This window comes from Perognathus longimembris, chromosome 11 (genome assembly GCF_023159225.1).
Source record: "Perognathus longimembris pacificus isolate PPM17 chromosome 11, ASM2315922v1, whole genome shotgun sequence".
In the NCBI taxonomy this organism is placed as follows: Eukaryota; Metazoa; Chordata; class Mammalia; order Rodentia; family Heteromyidae; genus Perognathus; species Perognathus longimembris.
This window is the reverse complement of record NC_063171.1, coordinates 43,286,257-43,302,971: the sequence shown is the minus strand read 5'-3', so window position 1 is coordinate 43,302,971 and position 16,715 is coordinate 43,286,257. Positions and strand designations below refer to the sequence as shown.

Below are 16,715 nucleotides of genomic sequence, written 5' to 3'. Positions count from 1 at the left end.
TGGTCAGAACTCGAACAAATAATGTTGAGCGAGACAAGCCTAGAACACAGAAAACAAAGGGGCATGATCTCCCTGATATATGACTGTTAACAAAGGGAGATGGAGAGACAGTAGAGACCAAGTCTGTGAAACCAAAAACTGCTTGTCAAATAGTATTCCCCACAGGATTGGGGCAGCGACCCAACAGTATGTAACTAAAACCAAACAATTACTTAACATATAATGGTCAAAAATTGACCTCTCAGGGGAATACAATAGCTCAAAAGCTATGTTTGTACGTTCATATAAGACTACTGTCGACATATTGTCTAATATCGACATTACATTTAAAGCCCTAGGCGAACTTTCTTGGGCGTGGCCACGTGGCTACTGTATATGTTCTTGATACATTGTATATTGTATATATGTCTACCTGACCTAGAGAAGGGATAGAAAAACAGGGCGTAAGATATCACAAGAAATGTACACACTGCCCTACTATGTAACTGTACCTTTTTTGCACAACACCTTGTCGAAAAATTTGTGTTCAATTAATAAATTAAATTTAAAAATAAAAAAATAAACAGCATATATGTACATATGATTATATAAGAAGAGGCTAAGCAAAATGAACTCCAAGAGATGGAAGCAGGAGGACTTTATCATCATTAGGTTTTACATACTAGGTGAATTTCCTGTGGTGTACTCCCTGTGGTCACTGTATATGATTTTGGGACACTGGGTATATGCTTATCTGAACTAGGGAAGGGAAAGAAAAATGAGAGAGGGTGCAACAAATATGATAAGAAATGTACTCACTATCTTATCATGTAACTGTACCCCCTCTGTACATCACCTTGTCAATAGAATTTAATAAAAATAAAATAAAATAAACAGCACAAGCTACCAGCGGAGGTATGGTTCTAGTGGAAGAATGTCAGTGTTGAGTGAAAAAGCCAAGTGACAGCAAGAGAACCTGAGATTAAACCCCAGTACTGTCAGGCACATACTCACTCCTCTATGCCAAGGGGCATAGAGGAGACTCTATCTAACTCTATCTAACCAACATACAAAGAATGGTACAGATGGAACCGTTCACTCTATCTCTTTTTCCTGTCTAACAGGTGTGAGGCCTTGAGTTCAAACTCCAATACTGCTAAAGGAAAAAAGAAAAGAAGTGGGGAGACAAAGGAAGGAAGGAAAAAAAAGGAAGAAAGAAAGAAAGGAAGGAAGGAAAGGAACAAAAGAAAAGAGACGGACAGACAACTAGATGGCTAACTAGAAGGATAGGAAAGGATAGCACAGAGAACAGAGACGTGTTTTTTGTTTATTTTTCTGAGACTGGGACTCAACGCTTTCTCTCACTGGCTGGCACTCTACCTCCTGAACCACACCTCCACCTCCAGAGTCATGTTTGAATGTCTGATTTAGGCAAGGTTCCAAAGCACTGTACAGGTGTAGGCAAAACTACCATGATCACTTGTTTGGTTGGTTTACCTTGGTGTTCCCAGACCTCCTGGGTCGTCATGTACCTGTCTTCCAAGTGGGAGATAGAAACAATAGAAAGTTTTCCCAGCAATCTCACACATGGTGGAAATCATTTAAACTGCCTATAGGAGAGGTCTAGGGTGTGTGTGAAGAGGCACATTATATTCCTTTAGGGATGTTAAAAGAAAGCATGCACAGAAATGGAGGGACAAACAGCGAGCAAATGCAGCAGTGGTACTCACTAGACTCTATGTTGAAAGTGAACTATACAACTTGTGGGTGGGGTGGGAGGGAAAAACTGGGAGACAGCAAGGGAAGGGGTGACATTGTCCAAGAAGAAATGTATTCATGGACTGGGAATATAGCCTACTGGCAAGAGTGTTTGCCTTGTATACATGAAGCCTTGGGTTCAATTCCTTAGCACCACGTATATAGAAAATGGCCCAGAAGTGGCGCTGTGGCTCAAGTGGCAGAGTGCTAGCCTTGAGCAAAAAGAAGCCAGGGACAGTGCTCAGGCCCCGAGTTCAAGCTCCAGGACCGGCAAAAAGAAAAAAAAAGGGAGAAAGAAATGTATTCATTACCTAACTTATGTAACTGTAACCCCTCTGTACATGAATTTAAAACAGGGTAGAAACACTAATTGACATTTTCTGTCTTCGGGTCTCGTCTCAATCACAGTCCAAATGGTTAAGGTTTAGATGACCCCCCCAATCTCAGTTAGGGTGTCATTAGCATCCCTGGTGAGAATGAATTATCATGGACTTCCTTGGGATCCTCTCCAGGCCCCTCCATTCAGGAAAGGATGGGGGCAGAAGAAGAGTCAGGTGCTCCCAGAGACAAGACAACCTGAGAGGGGTTCACCAGTTTATTTCCCAGTGCTTCTGAGAGCTTGTGTAAAAACAGCACAGTGAACAACAAGCAACAGTGGTCAGGAAGGGAGATGGCACGTGACGTGTTTGAAATGTCTCTGTTTGGCTTTGGTGGGGCACACTGCCCCCGGTCAGGGTCAAGAGCGAGCAGAGTAAAGCCAAGCTCATCCTCCAGTGGAGGCCGAGGATGTAGAGGAAGGGACTCCGAGGCCAGACTTCAGATCCAGATGTCAGAGGTGCAGTCACCCCCTGGGTAGCGGAGTTCATGGGCTAAGGCTGGGCCCAGGGGTTCACTCCCAAAGTCCACCAGGAAGTTGGGGTTCAGCTTCAGGCCCCCATTTACGGTGTCTACATCAATCTGCAGCATCACAGAGCCTTCCCTGGTAGAGTGAGGCAGGGGGTAAAGAGGGGTTAGAGGTGGCTGCTTCCTTCCGGCAAGATTCTGACTTATATGGGATGGGTTCCTGGAGATGGGTAGGTGAGGCTCCCCAAATGACCCCTCTGGGAGAGGAAGGTGGGGGAGGTGAACCTCTCACCTGATGAGGTCGGGGTAAAACTGCTTGTCCCAGGCACTGTACAGGGATGTGGTGAGGTAGAGACGCTTGCCATCCAGGCTAAGCTGGATCATCTGCGGGCCTCCAGGCACGCGCTTTCCCTTGGGGAAACCATGGGTTGGGTCAGACCACAAGATAGCACCCAGATCTGAGCAGGGAACTGCGAGCAGCACCCTCATCCCCAACACGTGCTCCCACACGCCCTGCTTCCTCCTGGAGCATGGAGGTGAGGAGGCCTGCAGAGAGGGGGCAGCCTCACCTTGACCACCAGTGGCTCCGGCTGGCACTTTAGCTCCTGGTCCTCTAGCACTTGTACAGGGCCTCCCTTCACAATGCTGCCCCCTAGGAAGATCTGCATGGGGAGGTGCAGGGACAGAGTGTTGGGGGGGAGCAATAGTGGGAGGCACAGACATGGCAGGAAAAGCAGCTTGCCTCCTGGAGGGCTCTTCACTCCCCCCCCCATGTCCACCCTTTGTCCACCCATGGCCTCCACAGTTCTGAGCCTGATTCTTCCCTTGGCCCACAGTTGTACTTTTCCTGTTCCTCCCTCCTCCTCCATCAGCTCCTTCACAGCCTTCTCTCCACCTGCAGACTCCCCCTCCTTCCCCGTTCTTGCCTGGTCCCTACCTGTCCCACGAGGCGGGGCTGGTGGGGGTTGGAGATGTCATACTGCCGCACGTCTCCGTGCAGCCAGTTGCTGAAGTAGAGGAAGCGGTCGTCCAGCGACAACAAGATGTCGGTGATCAGGCCTGGGAGAGTGGGTTCAGGTGCTTGAAGGCCTCTGGCTTCTGGGCTGGAGTCAGGCTTCTGCCTCCGCCCCTCCTAAGCACTCACCTGGCATTTCTGGCAGCATCCAGCCCTTCACTTTCTTGGGTGGCACCTGAATCACCTTCTCCACTGACCAAGTACCTCCCTGCATCAGAGAGTGGAGGGTGAGGTTAGGAGGCAGAGAAGGGCGCCCATCAGTCAGGAGCTAGGCAGAAGCCCGCAGAAACAGGGTCTTCTTGCCCGTGGGGTTTCCCCCCTTGAGGCAGGAAAGAGACTGCCTTCCTGTGACATGGCTGGTGCTTCTTGTCAGAAGTGCCTGACACACAGATCACTAAATTGTTTGTCAATCAGCCGATTAATATGGCCAGTTAGGGTTCAAGTGTGCTTTATTGTGTGTGATAGTACTACTAGGGCTTGAACTCAGGGCCTTGTGCCATCTCTTGGCTTTTTTGCTCAAGCCTGGCTTCAAGTGTGCTCATGTTGAAATGTAATCCTCATTGTGAAGCATGCAGAGGTGGTACAGGTAGGACCTCTGAGAGGGGAACATCCAGCCTGTGGGCCGTGTAAAGCCCTCAAAAGCATTTGGTCCAATAGGTAGACATATCCTGTTCCTCCTGTGTTTATTGGCTGCCTTCCTGTATTGATCATTATAAGTATCCAGATGGCCTTTGGCAAAGAAATGGTCCCCCATCCCTGGGGGATGGTTAGGGAGTTATTTCCTGGATGGGTTTCTTACAAAGGCCAGTTTCTCTCATATATATATATATATATATATATATATATATATATATATATATAATCAAACTGAATTACAGAGAGGTTACAGTTTCATACATTAGGCATTGGATACATTTCTTGTACTGTTTGTTACCCCCTCCCCCCTCCCCCCAGTTTCTCTCTTATACTTGCCCCTGTCACCAGGTGGTGCCCTGTGCTATCTCAGGACCCTGCAAAGGACCCTAGCCCAACTACTGGTGGCTCATACCTGTAATCCTAGCTACTCAGAAGGCTGAGATCTGAGGCTCATGGTTCAAAGCCAGACCGAGGAAAAAAAGTCTGTGAGGTTCCTATCTCCAACTAACCACCAAAAAGCCAAAAGCGGAGCTGTACCTCAAGTGGTAGAGTGCTGTCCTTGAGCACAAAAGCTCAGGGACAGAGTTCAGGCCCTGAGTTTAAGCCTCAGGATCTGTGTGTGTGCACCACTAACTAAGGGTATCTTACCAGATACCCTTCCTCAACCTTGAAACTTTCAACCTCCAGACTCATGAGCTAAATAAACCTCTGTTCTTCATTCCTTTGTCTGTGATGTTTAATTGTGGCAACAGAAAACAGACTCACATGAGGGGGAGATGAGTCTGGCACCGATAGAATAGAGGCAGGGCATGTGGCCATGGTTTTGTTCCTGGAGAAGCCTGAGCTGGTGGAGCCAGGGAACATGGGCACCGAAGCCTGGGCACAGGCGCTGAGCCTGCTGAGAGGGGCATAGATTACCTCATTCTTGTAGAAATGCTGGATGGTGGAGCTGAGGGCACAGCCCACAAAACCCTGGGCAGCAGCTGGGTTGTGCAGGAAGCGGACCTCCAGGGGAATGAGCCCGTCCTTCATAGGCAAGGTCTGGATGATCTCATGGCGCTGCCAGTCCCACACGTGAATGCTGCTTCCGTACAATCCTGGAGTGAGGGGGAGACCCAAGACTGGTCTCAGAATCAGGGCCATAGGGCAGAGGGGTGGAAAATGGGTTCAGAGGACACGAGCAAATCTCCTATTCCTCTGGATCCATAGGTCTGGAGCGGGGTTTGGGGAAAGAAACAAGGATCACTGGCCAAAGGCTCCTGCCTTTGGCAGGGAGCTCCTGCCCCCTGGGGTGGTTCGTACCTGCCTCCACGTGAGCTGGATTGAAGCCATCTTTTAAGACATTAGGAGGGGCCCATTCGGTGCTGATCATGACATTGTGTCGAGGCTGGTACCAGAAGTCATAGCCCATGGGTGCAGCACCCCCAGGCCGCTCCCACGTCCCCTTCACCTCAAAGGTCTCCCCATCCAGGAGTACAAAGCCCCCTGTGCACGGGAGAAGGAGGAGAGTAAGGTCGAGGGCTTTTCTTGCCCGGTTTCCCACAGCCATAGCAAGTTTCCTCCCAGTCTAAACTCCACTCTGCTCCCTGCATTTCACCCCCATAGAGCAAATACTTCTTTGTCATTCAAAAATATGTTGGTTCTTGGTTGAATATGTTACGGTGCCTTGATACATGCTTGCAGATGCAAACAGCTGTCTACTCCTAGGTGTTACTGAGGTTGCATCCTTTGCATCTGGACAAGGCAGTCAGGTGACAGCTAGTGCAGAGCCTTTAGCTGGGTGACGCTAATCCATGCCCCATCCGGGCCTGTGGATGGAGGTCTCTGGTGAGATCTGACTGAGGTAGTATATAATGGCGAGTAGGACATAGATTCTGGAGCCAGAAGCAAAGCGTGAGGGCACATGCTTGTGATCCTAACACTAAGGAAGATCTTACAGTTTGAGGCTAGCATAGCTCTCACAAAAGAATAAAAGAAAAGCTGGGGTGTGGTCTCCTGTTGAGCCAGGAGACCTTGACTTGAAAACCCCAGTACTACCAAAAAATGATTCTGGAGCCTGATCACTAGATTTGAGTTCTAGCTCTAATTTATTGGCTGTGTGAGCTTGGGTAAGTGACTTAACCAGTCCGTGACTTCATTTTCTCACCTGAAAATAATGGCACCTGCCCCATAGGTTGTCTCTGGTACACAGTAGACATTTTGTAGGTGTCAACTTCGATCATGACCATAAATGAGATAAAGACTCTCAAGGACTGAGAACTTGCTCGTAATCCACAAAGGCTGGCATTAAGTGTATGTATTCTCTGGGGCCATGTCTACATTTGCATTCCTCACAACAGAACTTTTTTGGTGTGTGGTAGTACCAGCTAGGGTTTGAACTCAAGACCTTGTGCTTGCTGGGCAGTTTCTGTACTACTTGAGCCACTCCTCCCGTCCTTTGTTGCACTGGTTATTTTTGAGGCAGGGTCTTCCTTTCTGCTCAGGTATGACAGGTGAGCAATGCCACATCTAGCCTCATCTGCTGTGATGGAGTGTCACAGACATGTCTACTAAGGTTGGCCTAGAACCACGAGCCTCATGAGCTTAGCTTTCCAAGTAGCTTAGGATAACAGACATGTGTCATTGTGTCCAGCGGTTGACTGAGGTGTTTTTCAAACTCTCTTACCAAAGCTTGTCTTGAACTGTGATCCTCTAATCTCAGCCTCCTAAGTGGGTAGGATGACAGGTGTGAGCCATCAGCATCCAGCGTTCTGGCTATACTTCCGACTGAACCATGAGGCAAGGTACATCTTTTTTTTTTGGCCAGTCCTGGGCCTTGGACTCAGGGCCTGAGCACTGTCCCTGGCTTCTTTTTGCTCAAGGCTAGCACTCTGCCACTTGAGCCACAGCGCCGCTTCTGGCTGTTTTCTGTATATGTGGTGCTGAGGATTCAAACCCAGGGCCTCATGTATACGAAGCAAGCACTCTTGCCACTAGGCCATATTCCCAGCCCCAAGGTACATCTTTGTAGGAATAACTGATACAACTACAGTTACTTGCTAACTTTTAAAACATTGGATGGGCCTCATTGGCTGGCTCTCCCCCATTCTCTATCCCATGGCTCCCACGCTTGGGCTCTGTTCCCCACATACCAACGCCCCCACCCCACTTCACAGCTGCAGAAGTTTTCACAAGCTCCCAGTGCCAGCGAGTACCTTTGCCATTGCCCTTGGGGTCTCCCAAGGTGCTGATCATCACCTCCCCACTGGCCAGGCAATGGCTGGTGTGCAGGTAGCTCAGGTCACACTTAGCTTGAACCTCCTTGGCCTCGATGACCTGGATAGGGGCGGGAAATGGGGTCAGAGCTTTCCATAGCCTGGAGGCCCCCTTCTCCGTCCCCATACTCCCCTATTTTATTGGCACTTTTCCTTTAAAAAAAAATCAAAGGAGCCATATGCTAGTGGTTCATGTCTGTAATCCTAGCTACTCAAGAGGCTGAGATCTGAGGATCCCAGTTCAAAGCCAGCCCAGGCAGGAATGTCTGTGAGACTGTTATCTCCAATAAACCCACCAAAAAGTCAGAAGTGGAGCTGTGGCACATGTGATAGCGTTCTAGCTTTAAGCAAAAAATGCTCAGAGACAGTGCACAGGTCCTGAGTTGAAGTCCCAGGACTGGTGCGTGTGCAACACACACACACACACACACACACACACACACACACACACTGAAGGAAATTTCAACAAAAAGAAAAATTGAAGGAAATTTCAACAAAAAGGAAAAAAAAAGAAAAACGGAAGGAAATTTCAACAGCTCTCTCCCTGCAGGAGCACGCTATAGATTCAATCTAGTAACTTCTACAGAAGAGCAAGGGCAAGTCAGACTGCTAAGATGTCCTCCCAGTGGGCCTTTGTGTGAAGGGGAAGGTCTGGAGCCTCCAGCCTCAGGGAAACTCTGAGCTCTTAATGGGGTGGGAGGGGTGGAGGGCAAAGGGGATCTCTTTCTTCTCTATAAAAGAAGCCTCTTTGGTCTTCTCTGGCATTTTGGCTGAAGAACTGGGTGATGCCAGCTCATCATGCCCAGGTAACTTCTCAAGCCTGCCCTCCCTCCCCCTCCCCGCTGCTGAGCCAGACCCTGGGCCAGAGCAGGCAGCAGCCTGGTTAGGGGTGACTTCCCGCTCATGAGAGGTTAGGGTCTCCCAGCTGGGAGAGCAGAGGACATGCCTTGTGCAGCTTTGGGGCCCGGGGCTCGGAGCCCACGTCCACCACGTAGATGCGGGAGGAGATGAGGCAGGGAAGCACCAGCTTGTTGCGGGACTTGGTGCTGTCCCCGAAGCAGCTGCTGCAGGTGTTCCATCCCGAGTGGTGCAGCTCATCTTTCAGGTAGGGCATGGGCAGCCGGTGGATGACCTAAGGTGCAGGTGGCAAGGAGGGAGGGGCTCTCTTGGAACAGGTGCTCCCTCTCCCCCCACCCCTGCTCCTGCCTCATTTTGACTTGACAGCACAGCACAGGCTGGGTTTCAGCACCCCCCCCCCTTATCCCTTAGGAGGGGGGCACCCTTGTACAGTGAACCGCAAGAGCAAAGAAGGATGGAATTAAGGGAGGGAAGTCCCCCGGCACCAGGCGCAGAGGTGGGGGTGGGGTCTCATAGATGCCAACGTCCAAGCCCTGCCTCACCTGGCTATACTGGGGAGACCTAGGGTTCACATCCACCGTAGCCAGATAGTCCGGGGCCTCAGTGCCCGTGTTCCGGTAAATACAGGGTAGGTAGATGATCTCCTCTCGGGGTCCTGGGGGGCAGAAAACAGCCAGTAGGAATGGTAGGAGAGGAGAGGATGGCCACCTTGCATGTGCCAGGGAACAGAAGCCAGGCCTAGGCTCCCCAGCCCGACCAGCCCTGGGGTCAGTCGAGGGACACTGGTTCTCAGACATCAGGCACTTACCTTTCATGGCCTCCAGAGGGGTGGGGTAGCCAGGGCCACACTTGGAACATTTTGTAGCTGTGGAAACAATGGGACATGTTGGCAGGGGCCTGCTCAGGAGGATGAAGGCTCCTTTTCCCCATTCCTGGCTGCCCAGGTCCCCACGCCAGCCCCACCACCCTGTTCCCTGTGAGGGTGCGCAGAAGAGCTGAGGGTTCTGACCTGAAGGTAGATAGACACTCTAGTAGGGCCTAGAACAATAGAGCCAAGCCAGGCCAAGCACAGTAGAGGCTGTGCTTATGCCCACTTGTGCCTACTATTATATGCTGCAGTTATGACAACAGCTCAGGTCCTAACAGCCTATCACTGCCTAGCCCTTGGGCAAGTTACTTAACACCCAGTCTCAATTGCCACTTCATCTGTGGAAAGGGAATAATGAGAATACCACACAATATACTAGGTGTGGTAGTGCTCTCCTGTAATCCCATCCCTGGGGAGGCTGAGGCAAGAGGATAGATAGGGCTGGGGATATGGCCTAGTGGCAAGAGTGCTTGCTTCGTATACATGAAGCCCTGGGTTCGATTCCCCAGCACCACATATGTAGAAAACGGCCAGAAGTGGTGCTGTGGCTCAAGTGGCAGAGTGTTAGCCTTGAGCAAAAGAGAAGCCAGGGACAGTGCTCAGGTCCTGAGTCCAAGGCCCAGGACTGGCAAAAAAACAAACATAAGGACTGGAGATACAGCTTAGGGACAGAGAACTTGCCTAGCATATGCAAGACTCTAGATTAGTCCCTACCACCATAAAGCAAACAAAACAAAGAAGCAAGCAAGCAAACAACACCCACAAAATGTTCTAGAAGGCTTTAAACAAGGTGGGACAGTCACGTGTAGCCTCCTGCAGCCTGATGTGAGCAGCACTTAGGGAGAAAGTAGGGTGTTGAGCCAGGCATGGGTGGCTCATACCTGTAATCCTAGCTACTCAGGAGGCTCTAAGATCTGAGGATCACAGTTAGAAGCCAGCCTGGGCTGAGATTCTTATCTTCAGTTAACCACTCAAAAAATGGAAGTAGAGCTGTGGCTCAAGAGTTAGATTGCTAGCCATGAGCAAAAGAGCTCAGGGACAGTGCCCAAGCCTTCAGTTCAAGCCCCACAGCTGACAAAAAAAAAAAAAAAAAAAAAAAAAAAAAAAAAAGGCTCAGGGTCAGTGCCCAGGCTGCAAGCCCTACAACTGATAAAAAGAAAAAAAGTAGGGTGGTGGGGGCTGGGAATATGGCCTGGGTTCGATTCCTCAGCACCACATACACAGAAAATGGCCAAAAGTGGCCAGATATACAGAAAAGGCCAGAGTGGCGCTGTGGCTCAAGTGGCAGAAGCCAAGGACAGTGTTCAGGCCCTGAGTCCTTCAAGACTCAGGACTGGCAAAAGAAAAAGAAAGAAAGAAAGTAGGGTGGTGTTGGGGTCAACAACCTCCACCAATCCACTCCCACTGCAGAGGCTGGGCTTCCTGCTTCTCTCTCCCTGGTCCTGAGCCAGGCTGCTGGCCACATCCTGTATTACATAACCCATCCAGGGGGAGGAGGCCAGAGGTCAAGACTGGGTGTTCTCCCGCCACTTTCTGTCCCCTCCCCAACACCCATAGGGGAGCAGCCCTCTTGGAACCTAGAGTCTGGGAAGAAAGGTCATGTTGACCCACAGGACCAAAGTTGCCGCTGAAGGACAGTGGCCAGGACCCTAAGCTGGGAAGTTTGGGACCTGCCAGAAGCAGGAGTGGAACGACTTGACTTGGGAGGCTGCTGGCTGCAGGCTGAAAGAAATCCTGGAGTGGAGTTTACAGGACTCGGCACCAGCTCCTGCCAGGTCTCATGGCCACAAGTGGGAATCCAGGAGTAGCGAGAGTGCAGCCTCTACTGGTGCCTGGGGGCCAGATGGCTTAGAAGACCAGGAGGCAGCAATGGTACTCAATTCCAGAAGCCTGACTTCCAGTTCCACTTCCTTCATTTCCCCAAAGGAGGTAATAACATAACATACCTACTTCTCCAGATGGATTTTAAATAACATAGTCACAGGCACTGTTCCAAGTAAGAGAAAATATAAAAAAGAATTGTGTAGAACTATGAGTTACCGAGACAATGTAAGCAACAAGTTTTTCATGCGGCTGAAATAGAAGTGGTAAAAATATGAGTAGGTTGCTAGAGGAGGGAGAGCATGTTAGGCAATATTCCATGCTGAGAGAGAGAGAGAGAGAGAGAGAGAGAGAGAGAGAGAGACAGAGACAGAGAGACAGAGAGAGACAGAGACAGAGAGACAGAGAGAGACAGAGAGAGAGAAATGGAGAGAGAGACAGAGAGAGAGAACCAGAGAGAGAGAGAGCCAGAGAGAGGGGAGAAAGTGGGGGTGGGGGGGCAGAGGGAGAGAAAGAGGAAGAGAGAGGGGAGAAAGCCAGAAAGAGAGAGGAGAGAGAGAGAGAGAGAGAGAGAGAAATACCAGTCTCAAGGAATAGAATTAGAGAGGCTTGTTGCTATAGCAGGGCTTGGCTTATGATTCCAGAGGGAGGAGAAAGAAGTTGCTGGAAACAGGAGGGAGATTCGTAAACTTGAAGACATTAAGACAGAGACAAACACAATAAAGAGAGAGATGCCATGAAAGCATGGCCCTTTCCATAGCTCCTGCCCAGGCAGCTCTGTCCTCTCCATCTTCTTAGGGTCAGACCTCTAAGGCTACTCTGATTTGGGGGAGTATCTCAACTGCCCCACTCCATCCCCGGCCAGCATCTCAGGTATCTGACAATTCTGAGTTTGCAGTAAACTCAGGGAACATTCAGTGGGTTTTCTATGCCAGCCCAGAGAAAAGCCAGCTCCAGGGGGACAAAGAAACAGGTCCTCTGTGAGCAAGCATGGGGGATGGGGGGCTCATTTGGTTCCCAATGTGACTGGTTGTCATGGAGCAGCTAGAGACCTGGACCCCAAAGGCTAGCATTCCCTACAATCCTCCCAGCCAGAAGCCAGCTTAGGGCTGAAACCAGGACTGTCCATCTCCTACATAGCAGCCCCTTTATGGGTCCCCCCCTCATTTGCTACAGGAAGCCCCTCTCCTGCTGAATGAGCAGGAAGAGTCCAGGACCACCCTCCCCAGCCATCCCTCTACCCTTCTTCAGAACTTGGGCTAAGCTGGTGTGTGTGAGCCGTCTAGGTTCCGTGAGTTGTGCTTGCCTCTGAGTGGATAAGCGTGCACAGACGCGTATGTGCATGTGTGTGTATGTGTGTGAGTGTGTATGCCTGTCTGTCTGTGGTACAAAGATAAGCCCAGCTCTTCCTCCTCTAAGTGCTCCCTCCCCCTGGATTTGGGTCATTTCCGTGAGGAAGACCCCTCAAACGAGGGGCAGGCACAGGGTGGGCGATGTACAGTCTTACCCATGCTGCTGCTGGCTGGTGCAATTTGGCCTTGACTGGTTTGCCAGGAGTGGGCAGAAGCCAGGCGAGGTGCTGTCCTGGTGTCACAGGCCTGCTGTGTTGTGGAAGGGGCAAAGGAAGGGAATTTATACAAGCGATAGGGGGGCGGGGCGAGGCGAGGGGCGGGACTGGGCTGCTGTCCAGCATGAACTTCCCTGGGCAGCCAGCCAGAGCGGGCTCAAGTGGCCTGGCTGCTGGTATCTGAGTTAAGGGGTGTGAGTGTTTGTGTGTATGTGTTGGAACCTGGGCCTATGCAGCTAGGTCTGTGCCTTCAGTGGATGCCTGGGTATGCTGTAAGTGTGTGTGTGAGTGTGTGTATGTGTGTGTGCATGCTCCTAGTAGGTACCTATGTGTTCCTATGTGTGTGCATTTGTTTTGTTTTCTGTTTTTGCTAATCCTGGGGCTTGAACTCAGGGCCTGAGCACTGTTCCTGGCTTCTTTTTGCTCAAGGCTAGCACTCTGCCACTTGAGCCACAGCGCCACTTCTGGCTTTTTCTGATTTTATTTTATTTTTGTTTTTTTTGGCCAATCCTGGGGCTTGGACTCAGGGCCTGAGCACTGTCCCTGGCTTCTTTTTGCTCAAAGCTAGCACTCTACCACTTAAGCCACAGCGCCACTTCTGGCCGTTTTCTGTATATGTGGAGCTGGGGAATCGAACCCAAGGCCTCATGTATATGAGGCAGGCACTCTTGCCACTAGGCCATATCCCCAGCCCTGGCTTTTTCTATATATGTGGTGCTGAGGAATTGAACCCAGGGCTTCATGTATACGAGGCGAGCTCTCTACCACTAGCCCATATTCCCAGCCCCCTGTGTGTGCATTTGTGTAGGTACCTACATGAGTTGTGTCTGTGCTTGAGCATGAACATGTGCTTATGAGTGACTGTATGTGTGAACATACCTGTGTCTGGATTTGTGTATGTTGTGTGTGAGTGCATGCCTGTCAGGGTATTAATGCCTGTGTGAGCATGTACACACATGTTTGTGTGTCTTCAAATGGTCGTCTACATATTTGGTCAGGTCTCTTGGCATTGTGGGGTACCCAGGGCTATGAGGCCATTGGTCTGTCTTGTACAACCAGGGCCTGCTCTGCCTTGTCCTTATTTCAGATGCTGATGCTCCAAAAGACACAGTCTTCCAGCCAGGACTCTGTCTTCCTGCCCTAGCTGCCCCAACAGAGCTGAGGGTGGATCCAGGTTCTGCTTTTCCCAGAACCATTCAGTTTGTTTGCCCCAAGCTGAGCTTTGAAGTAGAAGAAAGGAGGCAGTGCCCATTATTATCCTGGATTACCCTCATAAACCTCAGGAGGTAAAGGTGGAGTGCCTCCCCCTCATCTCCCAGTCTAGTGCTACAACAGGCCCCAGGGGCTGGAGGACAGGGTCTGAGGGTAGCCCAACACATGCCACTGTTCCTAGAGGAGCTGGGACAGTTAGAAAACCCTGGGGGCCTCTGTCTATCTTGGAAAAGATCAGCTCCTCCAGCCAGAAGAGTGGGTGGCTGTCCAGGTTGCATACCCTGCTAGGGAGAGGCCCATGCCCACTGCTTGCAGAAGAGCAGGATGCAGGGTTATTCAAGGCAGGTATGAGGTCTGCTTCCGTTAACTTCCTCCAGGGCTGTCCTTCCGGAGAAGCCAGTGGTGGAAGGGTTGGACCAGAGACAGGACAAGAGAATCCTCCCGAACTGGTCTCCACCTTAGAGCCAGGGGCCCCCTTTCCTCAGCGCTGGCTGCTTGCCCAGGGGATCCCCTGTCCCCACTCTTCAGGAAATCTGCTGACGCTGTGTCTGCAGAAGCTGCTTTCATCTCCTTGGATGAAAGCTCTATTATGAGGTTTTTATTGGATAGGGAAAAGGGTACAGTTTGAGCTTGAGAGCATTGCCAGGAGAAAGGGCTACAGGTATCGTTACAAGAAAGGAGAGACCTTCAAGGGGACAAATGCAGCTTATGGGATGCTTTGTGAACTACTTGTTTCTGATGCAAGAAGCTAGAGTTCTAACAAGCCTAGACACCTCTCTCTCTCTCTCTCTCTCTCTCTCTCTCTCTCTCTCTCTGTCTCTCTCTCTCTCTCTCAGACAACTGAGGGCCTGGGCACTGTTCCTGGGCTTTTTTGCTCAAGGCTAGCACTCTACCACTTGAGTCACAGCTCCACTTCTAGCTTTTTGGTAGTTAATTGGAGATAATAGTCTCACAGACTTCCTGCCCAGGTTGGCCTCAAATCTTGACCCTCAGATCTCAGCTTCCTGACTAGCTAGGATTACAGGTACGAGCCACCAGTGCCCAGTGAGGAATCTCTTTGAACTAGATAACTGTATATGGATCACTATTATAAATTTGTGTCCAGAAAGGAAGGAAGAAGCCAAGTGCTGGTGGCTCCTGCCTGTAATGCTAGCTCTCTCAGGAGGCTAAGATGTGAGGATCACGGTTCAAAGTCAGCTAAGGCAGGAAAGTCTGTGAGATTCTTACTTCAAAGTAACCACCAAAAAGAAAGAAGTGGAGCTGTGGCTCAAGTGAGAGAGCACTAGTCTTGAGCAAGAAAGCTCAGCGATAGTGCCTAAGCTCTGAGTTCAAGCCCCAGTACTGGCACAAAAACAAAACAAAGAAACCTAGGCCTTGGTCTCTGTTCCCCTGGTTCCCCTCAGTGAATGATCATGTACTGGTCAAGGAAGACTGTAGCTGCCCAGGCAGGACTCTTCTCTTATTCCTAATATTCCTCAGCACCTCTTGGTTCTGCCCTCTGTCATCTGTGTGTGTGTGTGTGTGTGTGTGTGTGTCTATATTAGGACTTGAACCAGGACCTTGTGCCCTTGATTGGCATTTTTACTCACAACTGGAGCTCTACCACCTCTTCCAACCTCTAGTTCTAGCTTTTTATTGGTTAATTGGAGATAGGAGTGTCAGACTTATCTGCCTGGGCTGGCTTTGAACTCTCATCCTCAGATTTGAGGTTCTTCAGTAGCTTAGAATAATAGGTATGGACCACCAGTGCCAAGTTCTTGTCTGTCATGCAGAGTCAGAATGAGGCCATCAAAGTCAGCCTTATATAGCTGGGTGTGGTAACACGTGTGACCCTTGCTACCCTGGGGACAGGGGCCATCAGTCAAGGTACAGCTTTGTAGGAATAACTATACAACTAAAGTTACTTGCTAACTTTTAAAATACTGGGTGGAGCCAGACACTGGTGGCTCATGCCTGTAATCCTAGCTACACAAGAGGCTGAGATTTGAGGATCACAGTTCAAAGCCAACCTGGGCAGGAAAGTCAGTGAGACTCTTATCTCCAATTAACCACCAGAAAACTGGAAGTGATACTGTGGCTCAAATTGGTAGAGCATTAGCCTTGAGCAGAAAAGCTCAGGGAGCTTGAGTTTAAGCCGCATAACTGACAAAAACAAAACAAAACAAAAAAACATATGAGAGGCTATTTGAAAAATAAAAAGGTCTAAGAAAAGGGAAAAAAAGGGGGCTGTATACATGAAGCCCTGGGTTCGATTCCCCAGCACCACATATATAGAAAACGGCCAGAAGTGGTGCTGTGGCTCAAGTGGCAGAGTGCTAGCCTTGAGCAAAAAGAAGCCAGGGACACTGCTCAGGCCCTGAGTTCAAGCCCCAGGACTGGCAAAAAAAACAAAGGGGGGGTTGGGGAGGAAGGACTGGATGTGTGTCTCAAGTGGTAGAATACTTGCTTAGCAAGTAAACGGTCCCGAGTTTAAATTTCAGTACTAAAAAATAGAAATCAGTCTCTCGCATGCAGTTGCCCCACTGGGGAAGCCTCACGGAGATGATTCTTTGTGCTTACCATCTTCCTGGTCTCCTAGCTACTTTTACTCACCCTGCCTTCATCCAGACCTCTGGCTTTCTCCTCTCTCGAGGTCTCCATCTCCTACCTTCTCTCTACTCTCCTGCTTTTAGTTTGAGGTAGCTCACTACCTACAATCTCCAAGGGAAAGAAATCCCATCCCCACCCTCTTAATACAAGTTCTTGAGCTGGGCGCCAGTGATTCACGTCTGTCAGTGATCCTAGCTACTAAGGAGGCTGAAGATCTGAAGATCGTAGTTCAAAGCCAGCCCAGAGAGGAAAATCTGTGAGACTCTTATCCCCAATTAACTACCAAAAATTTGGAAGTAGAGCTGTGGCTCAAGC

The 16,715-nt window shown here is 50.0% G+C and overlaps 1 protein-coding gene across 1 annotated transcript; it reads right to left on the bottom strand.

Moving 5' to 3' along the window:
• Positions 1-2,318: 2,318 nt before the first annotated feature.
• Positions 2,319-12,667, bottom strand: Selenbp1 (selenium binding protein 1). The gene is made up of 12 exons (XM_048357073.1): positions 12,540-12,667; positions 9,152-9,208; positions 8,886-8,998; positions 8,432-8,617; positions 7,426-7,546; positions 5,534-5,716; positions 5,150-5,328; positions 3,725-3,803; positions 3,518-3,639; positions 3,150-3,242; positions 2,873-2,991; positions 2,319-2,716 (listed from the first exon to the last, which is right to left on the bottom strand). The coding sequence occupies exons 1-12, from the start codon at positions 12,541-12,543 to the stop codon at positions 2,554-2,556; spliced, it is 1,419 nt and encodes a 472-aa protein (XP_048213030.1). The 5' UTR covers positions 12,544-12,667; the 3' UTR covers positions 2,319-2,553.
• Positions 12,668-16,715: the final 4,048 nt, after the last annotated feature.

What these genes read in the sequence shown, in the direction of transcription:
- Selenbp1 (XM_048357073.1), bottom strand. An exon ending in CCCCAAGGGCAATGGCAAAG is followed by an intron (nt 5,717 to 7,425) that starts GTACTCGCTGGC and finishes TCCCGTGCACAG; the next exon opens with GGGGCTTTGTACTCCTGGAT. An exon ending in GATGCTGCCAGAAATGCCAG is followed by an intron (nt 3,640 to 3,724) that starts GTGAGTGCTTAG and finishes CCACTCTCCCAG; the next exon opens with GCCTGATCACCGACATCTTG.